At 48.8% G+C, this 14494-nt stretch overlaps 1 protein-coding gene across 13 annotated transcripts in view; it reads right to left on the bottom strand.

The window, feature by feature from the left end:
• Positions 1-14494, bottom strand: part of PARD3 (par-3 family cell polarity regulator) — a 475858-nt gene that overhangs the window by 154623 nt on the left and 306741 nt on the right. For 11 of the 13 annotated variants that reach the window (XM_058669631.1, XM_058669628.1, XM_058669633.1 and 8 more), the window contains one exon: positions 10321-10552. In XM_058669631.1, the coding sequence (XP_058525614.1) occupies positions 10321-10552 (232 nt within the window). Of the gene's footprint in view, positions 1-4364; positions 4474-10320; positions 10553-14494 lie in introns of those variants that run through there. The other 2 variants (XM_058669639.1, XM_058669640.1) reach the window with 1 other exon arrangement.

Here is a 14494-nt window from a genome sequence, read left to right as displayed (position 1 = left end):
CTGAAGGGAAACACAGGGCTAGTGGAAGCCAGCATCAAAGAAGTGGAACTGAGGAGACTAGGGGACACGCATGTGGCCCGAAGCCTCCAGAGGATGAGAAAGCAATGCTGAGGTCACAAGGAGCACTCAGTCGCTCAAGGTTGCCAGTGTCCATGAAAGTGAGGCTGAAGAAATAGGAAACACTCACGGCCTGTGGCCACCAGCAGCCGAAAAAGTAACACCGAGAAAACGGGAAGCACTCACATGGCCACCAGAGGCAGAGAACTGAGGCTGGGCTAACCAGATGTGCTCAGGTGGCCCAGTCACCAAGAGTAACAAGGAAAGCAATGCTGAGGTACTGGCCAAGGCAGCCAGAGGCTGAGAAACGAAGCGGTGACTGCAACAGCAAAAGCTACTGTGGGGCTCTAGGGGCACAGTGAGGGGCCGTCTGCTCCCTCACAGCAGGGACACAGATGAGGCTGAGGTCAAGGCAACACTTTCTAAAGCTAGGGTTTGGTGACAGGATCACCTGCCAGCACCAGAAGTGGTTCCAGACAGATGCTGTCCATAGGCACCCTTCACCGGTTATCAGGCATTCTCTGAGCATGCAGGTCTAGGTGGCAGACCCGCAAAAGACATCCCCAGGAGGGTGTGAGGCGCTAGAAGAGGGGGTTCTTGCCAGCTGTCACTCCACAGGCAAGGGGAACTCAGGTGTAGGCCTGACCCTGGGAGGACCTGGAAGGGCAGGGCCTCACTCACCACAGCGCCCTGAGCAGATCCCAAGGGTGACAGGCCGGGAGGATCTTACAACCCGCATTCTCGCTCCCAGCAGCAGGGTTCATGGCTAAGGGGCTAGAGGGCACGTTTCCTCCTTGGGATGGCTCAGAGGAACAAGGGATGGGAGAGCTAGACCTGGGTTTCAGAGCCACTTGTGGGGCTGCCAGAAGTGGGTGTTCTTCCTGACAGAGCCAGATGGGAGACAACACTGCTTCGAGGCCCAGCTCGTGGACACTCCCGGGGTGCCCACGCACCATGTGACTGTGGAACAGAGGGCCAGGAGGGCAAAGCAATGAGAGGGAGTCCATGGGCATCTCAAGACAGGGATACTCCAGATGTAGGACGTGCAAGTACCAAGGTACTAAGCAGTCAGGGAAGACTGAAACAAGGCAGGCCAGTGTCAGCAGTGGGGATTGTGAATGGAAGGGGGCAGTTGAGTCTGTGTCCTGTGGGGCCCAGCAGGGGCCCCAAGGATTTGACTTTCAGTGAGAGCTACAGAGGGGTTGAAGACAGGGACAGTGTGTGGTGCTTTTTGGCCACATTGGGGTTCAACTGAAGAGCACAGTACAGCACCTTCTGGCTACAGTGGTAAGAAGAGACCACTGGGAACAGGGCATGACTCTGACACTTGCAGTGCAGGAGAGGAGCTGTGGCTCCAACTGCAAAAGCCCTGCCTGCTGTATTTGGTTCCTCTGTGTTCACTTAGAAAGGCCCCATGATGTAAGCTTGACCCGCATGGTCGATATTGTTGAGGTCTAAGTGGGTTGTTGGTCCCAAAGGAACACAGTGCTGGGTATGGAATACACACCAAATGGGCTCCTGTATCTCCAAAAAATGAACATATGTGTGGAGGGAAAGAAAAAAGCAGGGTCACGGGTGACCTCAGGTTTGGACCGCACCTACCTGAAGGGTGGCTGCCATTGTCTGAGAAAGGAGAGAGGGAGAGAGGACAGGGGACATATTAGGAAGACAGCTGCCACTGCAGCTGAAAGATGCCCAGGCAAGAGAAAGGTAGTTGGAAGTTATCAGCCCTGTGCTACTGAAGAAACAGAAGACAACAGGGCCCTTGGGAGACCCCTGACTCCAGCACCTGCAGGACCAGGCAGAACAGCATTTACTGAGCAGAGCAGAGAGCAGAGACCAGCAGGACCCCTGGGAGACCCCTGACTCCAGCACCTGCAGGACCAGGCAGAACAGCATTTACTGAGCAGAGCAGAGAGCAGGTGCCAGCAGGGAGGACAGGGCAGGCAAAGGTGGTCTGCAGAGCAAACAGAGACAACATACAGTGTCACGGGCAGATATGAATGACAGAGGAGCAGGCCTGCAGAACACCTCGGCCTAAGCCCCCGACAGAGTGGGATCCCTGGGGAGAGTTGGAGAGAAGAAGGGAGAATGACACAGGAACCGGAAAGGGAAGGACCAGCTTAAGCACGTGGGAGAGCAATGCCTGGAGTAGGAAGAGAAGTCCATGCGGCTTAACCTGGGTGAGAAGCATTAGCGCTATAATGCAACAGCAAGCATTGTTCTTAAGAGAGCCAAGGCTATTTCACAATGATACAAAACTTCATCTTTAGTGTCTCGATCGGCTATGATTAAATCCAGGCCGGAAGAAACCAATTGGACACTCCCTTATCATCCCCACTGGTTTGAGAAGATGCAACAATTGAATTTTTTACCTAATAACGTGTGGCTGGATAAAGTAGATCTCAGAACTGCAAGGACTTGACCCATTCTCTTCCAGATAAAAACCTCAGACAGACTACTCCCGGTGCACCACATGCAAGATGCTGTTAACCGATGCATCTTGCAGGGACATCTTCCAGCAGGGCAACAGTGTTTATTTACCCTATATTATTAGAAAGTGAATAGTCACTAGTCTTCAATTTTCACATCAGGAGCAGAAAAAGAGGGAAAAAAAAATGCCATTTTCTACTTGGTCTGGAAGTGAAATTGACTTAGCGGCTCAGAACTGTCAAAAAAAAAATTCTCTTTTAGGAAAAGGTCTGCTTCACTCACAGACAGGACGAAGCAGGTGTCATCTCTGACATCCGTGCCCTGGGTCTGTGGGAAAGAAATGGTGAGCAGGCCGGTTGGGGGAAGGGCCCGGAGAGCTTCCCACCGGGTCTCCCGCCTCCCCCCGCCTGCACATGTCAGAGGTTCTCTCTGTAAAAGGCGCTAACAAGAGAGGGAGAGAGTGCTTCAAGAGGAAGGGATCAGCTCCCCCAGAACCTGTCTCTGCTGCAAATAGGTCCGTCTGGCACTTATTTCCCAGTGTTAAAAAAGCGGGAGGCATCGCTTCTCTATTAATGAACAGCACCGTACGTGAAGTCCGTGAGATTCACATGTTGGGAATTTATGCATGGATGTGTGACGACACAGCGGAGCTGTCCTCTGTCCTGGAGACGAGCAAGAGGACAAAGAAACGGATGCCGGGTCTTTGGCTCATGGAGTTCTTTCTCTCCCTTACAAAACACTGCTCCTGAGCCGCACGTGGAGAGGGGCAGGGTTGGGCGTGCATACTGTAACCTTGTCCTCCAGGTCACCACTGTCACCCAGGTGAAACTGGTCACACTGATTCCACACCACGCCGACTCCAGAGGCATAAAGGACTTGGAGCCCTGACCTCACACGCTGTTCCCTCCTGGCTCGACATGGGTGGGACTGTGTGTGGCCAGGCTGCATGCAGTGAGGGGGGGACTGGCAATGCTAACTGCTTCAGCCTGGGAACAGTGAGATCCTCCTCACAGGGCCACGGGCCAGCGTCACCACTCCCTGCTTCACCTTGTCTTTCCAACAGTTGCACTAGACAGAGCCTAACTAGTCTTCTGCTGAAATCCTGGGGGTTCCATGGGTAACAATGAGCTCGTGAATTAGGTTTCAGGCAAGGCAGATGCTTCCTTTAAAACAACAAGATGAGCTCCGCACCTGCCCCAGCCCTGGATTGCGGGACTTGACCAAGGCCAGGCACACTTGTCTCGGACACTGTCACAAAGAGCGAGCTTTCTGCCTCTCTTGCTCTCGGCAGATCTTAGCATCACCATTCACTGGAGCAGCTTTACTTCTGGGTGTTGGGAGAGCTGGTTCAGCAGCCATCCCCTGAACAGATATTGGTTTCCCTCACATCCCATTTCTTGTTTAAATGCTAATCATTATAGGAACCAACCCTTGCCAAGAACACCCTCACAAACTGGCCTATTTTGTTATCACTGTCTCGCATCTCATGGAGGACAGGGACCACTGGACCAGCCCAGCCCACCTCACGGCCTTTGCCCTGCAAACTCATCTGTGGCCCAAGTTCAACCCTACCACACCACACAGTGCTACAACACTGCTGGTGACTGCAGCTAGCAACCTGAATGGACTCCAACATCCACCCACTGGGCTTGTGCCTACAGTCTCCAAACATGCCAGCAGTGAGCAAGCAGCATGGCTTTCCATTCCCATCAGGGGACAATAATGTGAACCACCCCCGCCCCCACGCTTGAACTCAGAATGTTCCAGAATGACCAGGGTATAGAAGCAAGACCATCAAACTCACTGATGTCGACGACAAAAATCCATCAACAGCCACTGAAAATTTGTTCAAAGTAAATTTATTGTTTTTTGTATTTTTTTTTTTTTTTTAAAGAACAACAGTAATTGTGCAATACGCGCTGCTCAAGACACCACTGAGTCTGGCTTGCTGGTCACCTCTTCTGGGGCTTCGGTTTGGTCAGGCTAAATGAGAAACACGCACAGACACAGGGTTAGTAGACACACACAGGACAGTGACATGAAGGCATGCCTGCTGCTGTCTCCGAAACCCGAGGCATGCCACCCACACGACACACTCAACACTCAACCTTGCATATGCTGTGCTGAAACACACCAACACTCTAGACATGGAAGACACGAGAGTGGGTCTGGTTTCCAACTCAGCAAGACTTCAAACTAAGAGATGGTCTCCTGTGACAGAACCGAATCAGAAACAATACTGCGATGGAATTGGGGAGCAGGGATCCTCAGAAAACCACGGGACACTTAAGTGGAGGATCTGTTTTAGTGGTATCATCACAACAGGATTTTCATTCTCACTCTGCCCAGCTGCCATGCACGCTCAGCCACCACGAAAAGATGGCAATGCAAGGTAAATTGGAGGCAGGCCCAGCAAGGGCACGTCTCGTTCGTCAGCTGGAGTCCACACAATTCTGTGTCATGGAAATGACAGCAGTTCCAGTTCCCCAGCAAAGTAACATCAAATTCTACTTACTCCAAGCTAGCCAAGGAGGAAGGGAGGAAAAAAAAAGGAACACACGATTTAAAATTCTTCATAACTGAGAGTACAGGATTTTGATATATTGCTGCTTACGTCAATAAGGCCTGGAAACATACTGCTTAGGAACGCTGTCGCTTTGCTTTAAGAAACAAACACATGGGGACATGGGGCCCGGCGGCGTGGCCTAGCGGCTGGGGTCCTCGCCTTGGGAGCCCCGGGATCCCATATGGGCGCCGGTTCTGGTCCCGGCAGCTCCACTTCCCATCCAGCTCCCTGCTTGTGGCCTGGGAAAGCAGTTGAGGACGGCCCAAAGCTTTGGGACCCTGCACCCGCGTGGGAGACCCAGAAGAGGTTCCAGGTTCCCGGCATCGGATGGGCGCGTACCGGCCCATTGCGGCTCACTTGGGGAGTGAAACATCGGATGAAAGATCTTGCTCTCTGTCTCTCCTCCTCTCTGTATATCCGGCTTTCCAATAACAATAAAAATCTTTAAAAAAAAAAAAAAGAAACAAACAAACACATGTAAACACTAAGCAACAGACCTCTCTCCTTCTGAAGTCAGGCTCAGTCCCCTTGTTAGCGACAACTTCACATAAATGCAGAGTTCTCAAATATATCTTACGGGCTTTAACATCACAGAGACAAGGACCTGAGACTCAAAGGCATACAGAGATGCAGCATGCCAGGGCTCGGGTTGCACCTGACATGGGAACGGGCTGCACTGATGCGTGCTGCAAGCACACTTGGGTTTCTAAGACAACAGATATCTTATTTAAGGCTCTAGGGGCTCCTACGTGCAAGGGGAATTTAACGTGGAGGACACAGAACACCAGACGTCTGTTACTTCATGTCTTATAGATTTACATATGTGATTTGAAACGTGCATCAAGACCACGATTGTGTTCATTTAGAGAGGCAGTCTGCATGACGCACAACACTCCTTCTTGGAGCTTCATGTCGATGACTCCATTTCTGTGCCTCCCATTCAATGTGTGAAATAGAAACCCACGTGTCTAGGGACATCAGTGATAGCCAACTGCCCCAGCAATGAGCCATCAAGTCTCCTCTGCTGAGCTCTTAACACATGGCTCAGTGACCTGTTTCTCCTCATATTTAACCTAGGAGAGGACATGCTTCAATTAACCAGGTCTGCACTGCACTGTACCCTGGCTATGGTACTGTTTCTAACCTACTTCACCCCTTCCTCTTGGTACCTGAACCACAAACAGAAACAAAACCAATCTAAGAACCCACCCCTCTTGCCCAAACCAGAGGCGGGCAATACCACTACCAACATGTAGACCCCCCACACAAATCATGCTGAGATGTGTCCACGCAGAGATGAGATATAAAAAAGCTATGTAAAAGAAATAGAATATTTTTCAGAGAAAAATAACAGACAGAGGCTGGGGATAGTGTTGTGGTCTAGTGGGCTGGGCCACTCTCTGCAATGCCAGCATCCCATGTGAGTACCAGTTCCAGTTCCAGCTGCTCTGCTTCTGATCTATCTCCTTGCTAACACACTTTGGAAAGCAATGGAATCTGGTTTAAGTACATGGACACCCACCACGCACATGGGAGACTCATGGGAAGTTCCAGGCTCCTGGCTCTGGCCTGGCCCAGTCAGTTATTGTAGCCATGGCAGCTATTTGGGGAGTTAATGGAAGATTGGAAGATTGACACCTCTCTTTCTCTCTCTCTCTCTCTCTCTCTCCCTCTATCTCTGACTTTCAAATAAATAACTATTTATAAGGAAAGAAACTGACTTGAAAATCTTACCATACTTCCCTACATTGCAAATGAGCGGAGGAGGTACATGTTAGGGTACAGTAGGTTAAGGTTGCACTTGGATGCTCATATTCCAAGCAATGTTATCAGTTCTGATCTTAGCTACTCGTCTTCCAAACCAGCTTCCTGCTGATGAATGCAGGAGGCAGCAGATGATGGCCCATGCTGGGTCCACCCAAATAGAAGACCTGGAGGGAGAGTTTCAGGTATCTGTTTCCGGCCTGGTCCAGTCCCGCCTGCTGTAGGCATTTAGGGAGTAAATCAATGGTTGGAAGATCTCTCGACCCCTTCTTTCTCTTGGTTACTGTAAATGAACTTCAAAAAATAATTAATAATGGGCTCGGCGCTGTGGCCTAGTGGCTAAAGTCCTCAACTTGAACACGCCACGATCCCCTATGGGAACCAGTTCTAATCCCAGCAACCCTCGCTTCCCATCCAGCTCCTTGCTTGTGGCCTGGGAAAGCAGTTGAGGACGACCCAAAGCCTTGGGACCCTGCACCTGCATGGGAGACCCAGAAGAGCTCCTGGCCTCTGGCTTCGGATTGGCACAGTTCTGGCCATTGTGGTCACTTTGGGAGTGAATCAATGGACGGGAGATCTTCCCCTCTGTCTCTCCTCCTCTCTCTATATATCTGATTTTGCAATAAAAATAAATACATCTAAAAAAGAAAAAATCTTAAAAAAATAATTAGTAAGACACCCAAATTGAGGGAGGTGACTGGTCCCAGGCCATTCAACTGAGTAGGGATGGAATGTAGTTTAAAACATTGGTGCTATCAAATACTAATGCCATATGTTAATGATATGCCATATGATATTGCTGTGAAGGAAGGAGTCACTAACACAGACGGTGTTTGGAAAACTTTAAACCACAGCTGAAGCCACAAACAGAAGACAGTGTCATCACACAAGTCACAGGGCTCTGCAGACAGGGCTGCACATGCATGTCCTGTGGGCTGCGTGGAGCTGCTGGAAAAAGGGCTCCATGGCATATACACTCCCACCACAGCAGGGCATCGGCTAGAACAGACACCACTGAGCCTGGGGCTAGGAAAAGCTCTGCAGCACTCAGAGGGCAAACAAAGTCAATGCAAAATGAACTAAAAAAATACGTGTATTTGAAGCAAAAAAATTAAAAATCCAAGCATATAAGGGTCTTCCGAAAGGTCATGGGAAGTGTATACTATGAAAAAAGTATGTGTGGATTTCAAATATTCCTTGAACAAAAACTTATTTGGAAAGCGGGGGGGTGGGGTGTGCGGAGAAAGAGAGAGAGAGAGATCTTCTATCTACCTGTTCTCTTGCCCAAATACACACAACAGCAGGGCTGAGCCAGGCCACAAAAACTGAATCCAGGTCTGCCATGCAGATGGCAGGGGACAAAGCACTTGAACCCTCACCTGCTGCTTCCCAGAAACCTGGGTCAGAGGCAAAGCCAGGACTCACCCAGGCACTGCAGCATGTGACCTGTCACAAGACACCTGTCTTTTCATTTCATTTTCCAGGGAGTTAACTTTGGAACTTGCCTCGTGGCATCAGCAGCTAGCTCAAACAATCAGGGGAAACCATCTCAAAACCAGAGGCCCCAGCAAAGCACAACAAAGTAACTGGAAAATGACCCTTGCTGGGGGAAGCCACTTCCTAACTTTTAGAAAAATGTCAGGCCACTGCACCTGAATTCAGAACTCAGTTCTCTAGGATAAGCAGGCCTGTGAGGTTTCCAAACGCATGGCTCTTTATCCCGATGCTGGCTATCTAGGATGGGCCACAGCGGCAGAGCTCACAGGTGTAGAACTACAGAGCATGTGGGGCATGCCCCGGAGTCCGAGCAGAAAGAGGCCCACGCTGCGCATCTCTTCAGGGATTCTCCAACAACAAACATGTCCCCACTCTTACTATTTTTCTGGCCCCAAACACAAAGTTCCAACACAGGCCTCTCCTCTGCACTTGCAGGTTGCAGACCAAAATTAGTAACTCCTGAATGACTAGAAGGGTATCTTTTGCTGCATGGCAAGAAGAGGATGCTGTATGTATCAGAGGACTGCCAGCTAAGGCATGAAAACCCACAAGCCAGTGGTCCCAACTCCCCTGGTGTGCCTTCTGTAGGACTGTCCCTCGGCACAGTTGGGATGAAGGGCCTCCTGGCTACCACAGAAACTATCAGAACGTGGCAGTTTGAGCAGTTTCATCCAGTGAGGCTGCTCAGATGTGGAATACAATGAAGAAGGATGACTTGACCGAAATAGCATTCAGAAGAGCAAAATCGACAGGATGAAAACCTTGCATTCTGAAGCACTGGGTGACAGCAATCCAGTGCTATTTAAATTAAGCATAATACTGCTAATAGGCCAGGCCCTGACCTCATGGAAGTCTATAGTGAGTTTCCGTGTTCCATGCTGTTGTTGTTGGAACCTGGGCTTCCACAGGGCACCCCTGCTGTGCTGTGCAGCCTTCATCCGGAGTCGCAATTCCCACATCCCCAGGCCTGACTTACCTGTAGGTCCCTGAGTTTGTGAAGATCAACCTCGGCATCGTAAATGAAGGAATTCTATGAAAACGAAAACCCTGGCTCACGTTTTGCAGTTGAGAACAAGCTACGGGTGGGGGAACGTGATGCAGACAGCTACTTTGTGAAAAAGGCAAAGACGGAGCCACACTCGCTGTTCAAACACGCGTGGGGCTCTAATTTATGCAACAACCAAGCCGTCTTTGTATTTGGCATCAACACGTGCCTGGGTGTCATAAACCAATCCGATGCACATTCCAGGCTGACTTTCAGGGAAACTTCTCAACAGTTTGTCACTTTAATTGTACGGCACAATCTTTTTTAAAAAAGAGGATATGCTAAGTAACCCTCAAGTATAATTTAAGGACACAAAAACAACTGTCAAGAAACAGCCACAGACTACGTTTAATGAAATCGTCACAGGCCGAAGCAATAAGTTTTAAATTAATCAACACAGCTTAATTGAAGCTCTATTTGTAACATTCTTTTTTTCTTTTATTACACTCGTTATTAATGAACCTTTAAATGCTACCACTAACTTGAGCTCTGTGTTGCATTTAAATAATGAACCATTGTTCCCACACAGAAAAGAACCAACACTGCTTTAACAGCCCTTTGTCTCACTGGGGCTCTAAGCGAGAGCCCCTGCTAACAGTGGCTCAGAAGGCTGGTCAGAGTGCGAGGTACCAACAGGGTCCTGAGAGACTCAAGTGTGACACTTCAAGGGAAAACTGCGCTAACTACGACTGGACACTGCACAGGGACCATGGCTGGCCTTGAAAAACCTTGTGCCATTAGTACTTCTTCTCACTCCCACAGTCGTGGGCAGTCATACACCATCGAACCACGTATGGGGGTATGGCCCATAGCTTGGGGACCCGGAGCGGCGTATGTGCATCTGTGACTGATGGGAAGGCACACCCTCCCCTCCCCTGTATGCTGTGTCTCTCAGCACACCACGCCTTGACACATGTCAGGGATTACACACGTGGGGTGGTGGTTGCTGGAGACTTACCTGAACATATCTCCCAGGCCCTTCAGCATGCCCTTCTTGGCTTTCATTTTGTCCTTCTCCTTGTCTCTGTCTTTCTTCTTCTCTTTGCCAGTTTTATCTCTCTTCCTTTCACCTTTGTCACCCCGCTCCTGGTTGCCATTGGTCTGTCTCTCCAGGGAGTGGGAGGGCTGGTCGCTGGCAGTAGACACGGACTCTCTCCCTGACCGAGAGCTTTCTTCTGTGTCTTCTTCCACTTGGAAGGGAGGGAAAAAAAAGGATGGTAAAACACAGTGGAGAACATGGGGAGGCAAAAAACACAGGTGTGGAAAAAACCCTACTACCGCAGTGGGATCAGTGCTGACGCCACAACTAACGCAGGATGGGATGTGGAACAGCTGGGACACGTGTGGGGTCTCTCTGTCTCTCTGTTAACTCTTCCTTTCAAATAAGACATCAGTGCTAAGTTCTGAGCAGATGTGGCTGGCATGAGTGGAGAAGACAGCACAGATTCCCAAGAGAAGGGCCCCTCCTCCACTCCTGGTCAGTCCATCGCTGCCCCATGTGACTGCTCAGGGCCCCATCACCTCTCCTGCAACACAGACCCCAGACGGTCCTGTGCATCATTTTAATAGGATGCTAAGAAGGCGGGGGAGAAAAAGGAGCTTATCTTTATTGCCTTGGACAAGGAAAATACACGTAAGACTCGTTAAAATGTAGTTAGAGTAGTTGGGCTGCACCACACACCAGCAGGTACATGGGGGTTGGCACAAGGACCTCTATCCTCAGGCTTCCGAATGTGTCCACCTAGGACGAGCAAGCACACAAGAATGGGTGTGTTTGTCTGCCTCCACAGTGGATGATCACATCATCTGTGACCGTCTGCATGAAGACAATACCAGACATAAATGCTGTGTACGTTTTGACTCACTGTACATGCCCAGCTGTACAGAACTGCAGCTGGACTGAGGAAGGAATGTGACCATGACCCAGCCAATGATCTCACTCCCCTGCATGTCACAGATAAAAACTGCATAATGCTGTAATCATCCTAGAACCTGCACCAAGAGGAGGGTCCAAGAGCAAGGAATAACACAATCATTTTGCACTTGAATGACAGGGATTTAAAGTATGCTTCCTCTAACTCAGGACAGGTAGGCTGCAAGGTGCCAATCTCCCAAACAGGCTACTGCACCTCCAAGAGAATTTGGGTCTGATCTCTTTTTTAGCAAGACACCTACCAACAGAGCAGCCAATTTGTCCTCATAGCTTTGTTTCCGGTATTCAATTCCTGCAAATCAGAGACAAGCAATGACCCATGAGGTCAGGCCCCAGTGCTATAGCTTTATTTTTAAATGTCAGCTATTTAGCACTACAAAAAGGACAGGGGTGCAGAATTTTTGACACATTTGGTTAAAAAGGGAACCCATTTCCCACTTCAGCAGCTCTCACCCTAGGTACAAAGACTAAAAACAGCCCCAGGCCTGAATCTGAAACTGATTTGGAAGTCAATGAGACTAACTTTTCCAGCAAGAAAAGGAGTCCTTCTCTTTGCTCTAGTGTCCTTGCACAGTGAACTTCAGCAACTCAGAGGAAGCAAGTTACAAATTCTCATGAATGGGGCCCTAAAAATCCTTAGTCTTACAATCATTGGTTGCTTTTGTTTATTTCAGAGGCAGAGAGAGAGATTGAGAGTAAACACCTGCCAAACCAAGAACTTGGTCCAGTCTCCCACACAAGTGGCAGATACCCAAGCCATCACCTGCTGCCTTAAGCTGTGATTGGACAGAGGCAGGACATGAACCCAGGTACTGCAGTATGGCATGCTGGGATCATGTGAAACCCTCCATCCTGAGGATGTAACTTCTGCAGGACACACAGCAGGCAAAGAATGTCTTGGCCAACTAACTGACCTGCTAAGGGCTTTGCTGATCACAGGGGGTCTGTTCAGATGGGAGCTCATGCAGGGTGGCAGTGTCTAGCCCACCACCCTGAACATGGCATACCCCCTGTGCCCACAAAGCACGCCTTCAACCCACTGAGAAGGGGGGAGGGTGGGGCCTCAAAATTCTAGACCATGGACCAAATCATTACTAAACAATTCTCAAAACTTCTTGGCAGGTACAAACCCAGGTCTGCTGCAATACGAGGATGATATTCATGGCTGCTGGTGATTTCCTGGGAATCTGAGGTAACTAGCACTTGGACCCTGCGGCCCATTGCTTTCCACGCAACCTTTCGCTGTGGCACATCTCAAGCACATTTCACCCTCAGAGCTCCTATATGAAGGATTGCTGGGAAGATACACCGCTCATCAATGGACCACTGGTGAAATCTGACTGATGGCTTCCTCCCAACCCTAACGACATCTAACTCCTCCCTGGGTATCCCCAGTCCTCCAGCTTCAGAAAAATGCCTCCCAGCCGTCAGAGCCAGTGAAACCAGCCTGATCACAACCCAGCCTCAGCAGCACCAGGAATGCCCAACGCCCCTGGTTTCACTCTAATTGGGGCCTGGTCTACTGCTATGCTCAGATGATCAGCTCTGCACGTGTCATCTAATGGATTTTACAACCCTCTACAACATCTGAAACTATAAACAAAACAACGAGCTCAATAAATGTAAATGACTCAGTCTTCCGTGGCGACCATTATCATAAATCATGAATGGAAGAATCAGGAGTGGTTCTGTTCCTTCTCTGCCTAGCAGTGTTGGCAGCAGTTCAAGGGGCATATGTCTGCTCTGCTCTTGGCTCGGCGGCAGCACCAAGGCAGTGCCTTCACAGATCACTATATGCTGATGGCACACTCAGTGCCAACTTTTTTTCATAGTAGCAGTAATTGCTTGGTGTATGTAAGGCAACCTATTTCCTAAGCTAAGTAATTTGAAGCACTAAATTACCTATTAACATTGGTTTGTATGAACTCAGAGATCCTACCTTATAGCTTCTGGCCCTAAAACTAGAGACTGTTGACAATGATACATATGAGGATTGTTTATGCTTGTTCTAAACATCCCAATATAGATCGCGCATTACCCAGAAACTGCTGGGGGTGTACTGACTTAACCAATCCCTTCGGATGCCAGCTAATTAAAAATATTTAGCAATATGTAGCTTCACATGTACAAACAGAAGATGTTCTTTTAGTTTCATGTTATATATGCTTTAAACCCTGAAAGCATTTAGTAGAGAAAGAAAGAATCTCTTTCTGTATCCTTCCTGTGTGAAGACAATGGTTTTGTTAAAGCTCAATAAGTGAGTATGCACTTGCTGAACTTTCGAAAACATATAATATTCAACATCTCCAACACACAAGTCAGATTTTAAGTTTTTAAATTAAACTCTCTACATTTAACACTAATCTTAACTTTTTAAATAAGTGAAATATCACCAACTAAGGAAACACTAAACATTCCTACACGCAATCATAAAAACTGCAACAAAATATTCATACGAATAATGCTCATGTAAAAAGAACACCGACGAATCTGAGCAGTCAACGACCCAATCAACTGTGTTCACGGAACAAACTAGTAAGCACTGCTCATAAACCACACGCCGATAACTCGCTATTTTAAATGCCGCATACATCGTGCTGCTCTGTTCTCTTTAATTCTTCTCCTAGTTACAGATTATTGTCTCTCCTTTCGCCAACAGCCTGCACAATGAAAGCAACTCCTTCCACACACAGATTTCTATGATTTCTATTTCTGACAATGTGTCTGCCTGTTTTAACTTGCTCGGCGCTGAACTATCAGTTCCCTTCCCATGTGACTGGATAGAAGGACAGTACTTGCAAATTTTCTTCTTTTAAAGAAGATGTGGCATGAAGCTGCCTGCTTCTCCTTAAGGCAGCACGGGCCTGCTGCAATTAAGGCATCTCTAATTACCGTGTTTTCAGCAGATGCCAATCGAAGCAGCTCAGTTAAAATTCTAGTCCACATGATGAATCAAGCTGCTCAATTCTTAAAGGAACCATCCTGTGGAGAGAATGGGGCACCACGAGGTTTACCAAAGACTGGTCACTGGGGACCAGAGGCAGAAGGTCCCGCACCTGTGCCTTTAGTATTGTCCATCTCAGCCAACACAAGCTGTCCCCTGCCCAGACGGGACTGTGTGCTCCAGGCTCACCACGGTCTTCATTGCTGGTGGTTGATGCTGGCCACTCGTCCAGTGCATTTCTAACTCATTTCCTCC

This window comes from Ochotona princeps, chromosome 10 (assembly GCF_030435755.1).
Source record: "Ochotona princeps isolate mOchPri1 chromosome 10, mOchPri1.hap1, whole genome shotgun sequence".
NCBI lineage: Eukaryota > Metazoa > Chordata > Mammalia > Lagomorpha > Ochotonidae > Ochotona > Ochotona princeps.
Note: the sequence above shows the minus strand (reverse complement) of the source record. Positions and strands in the feature narration are given on the sequence as shown.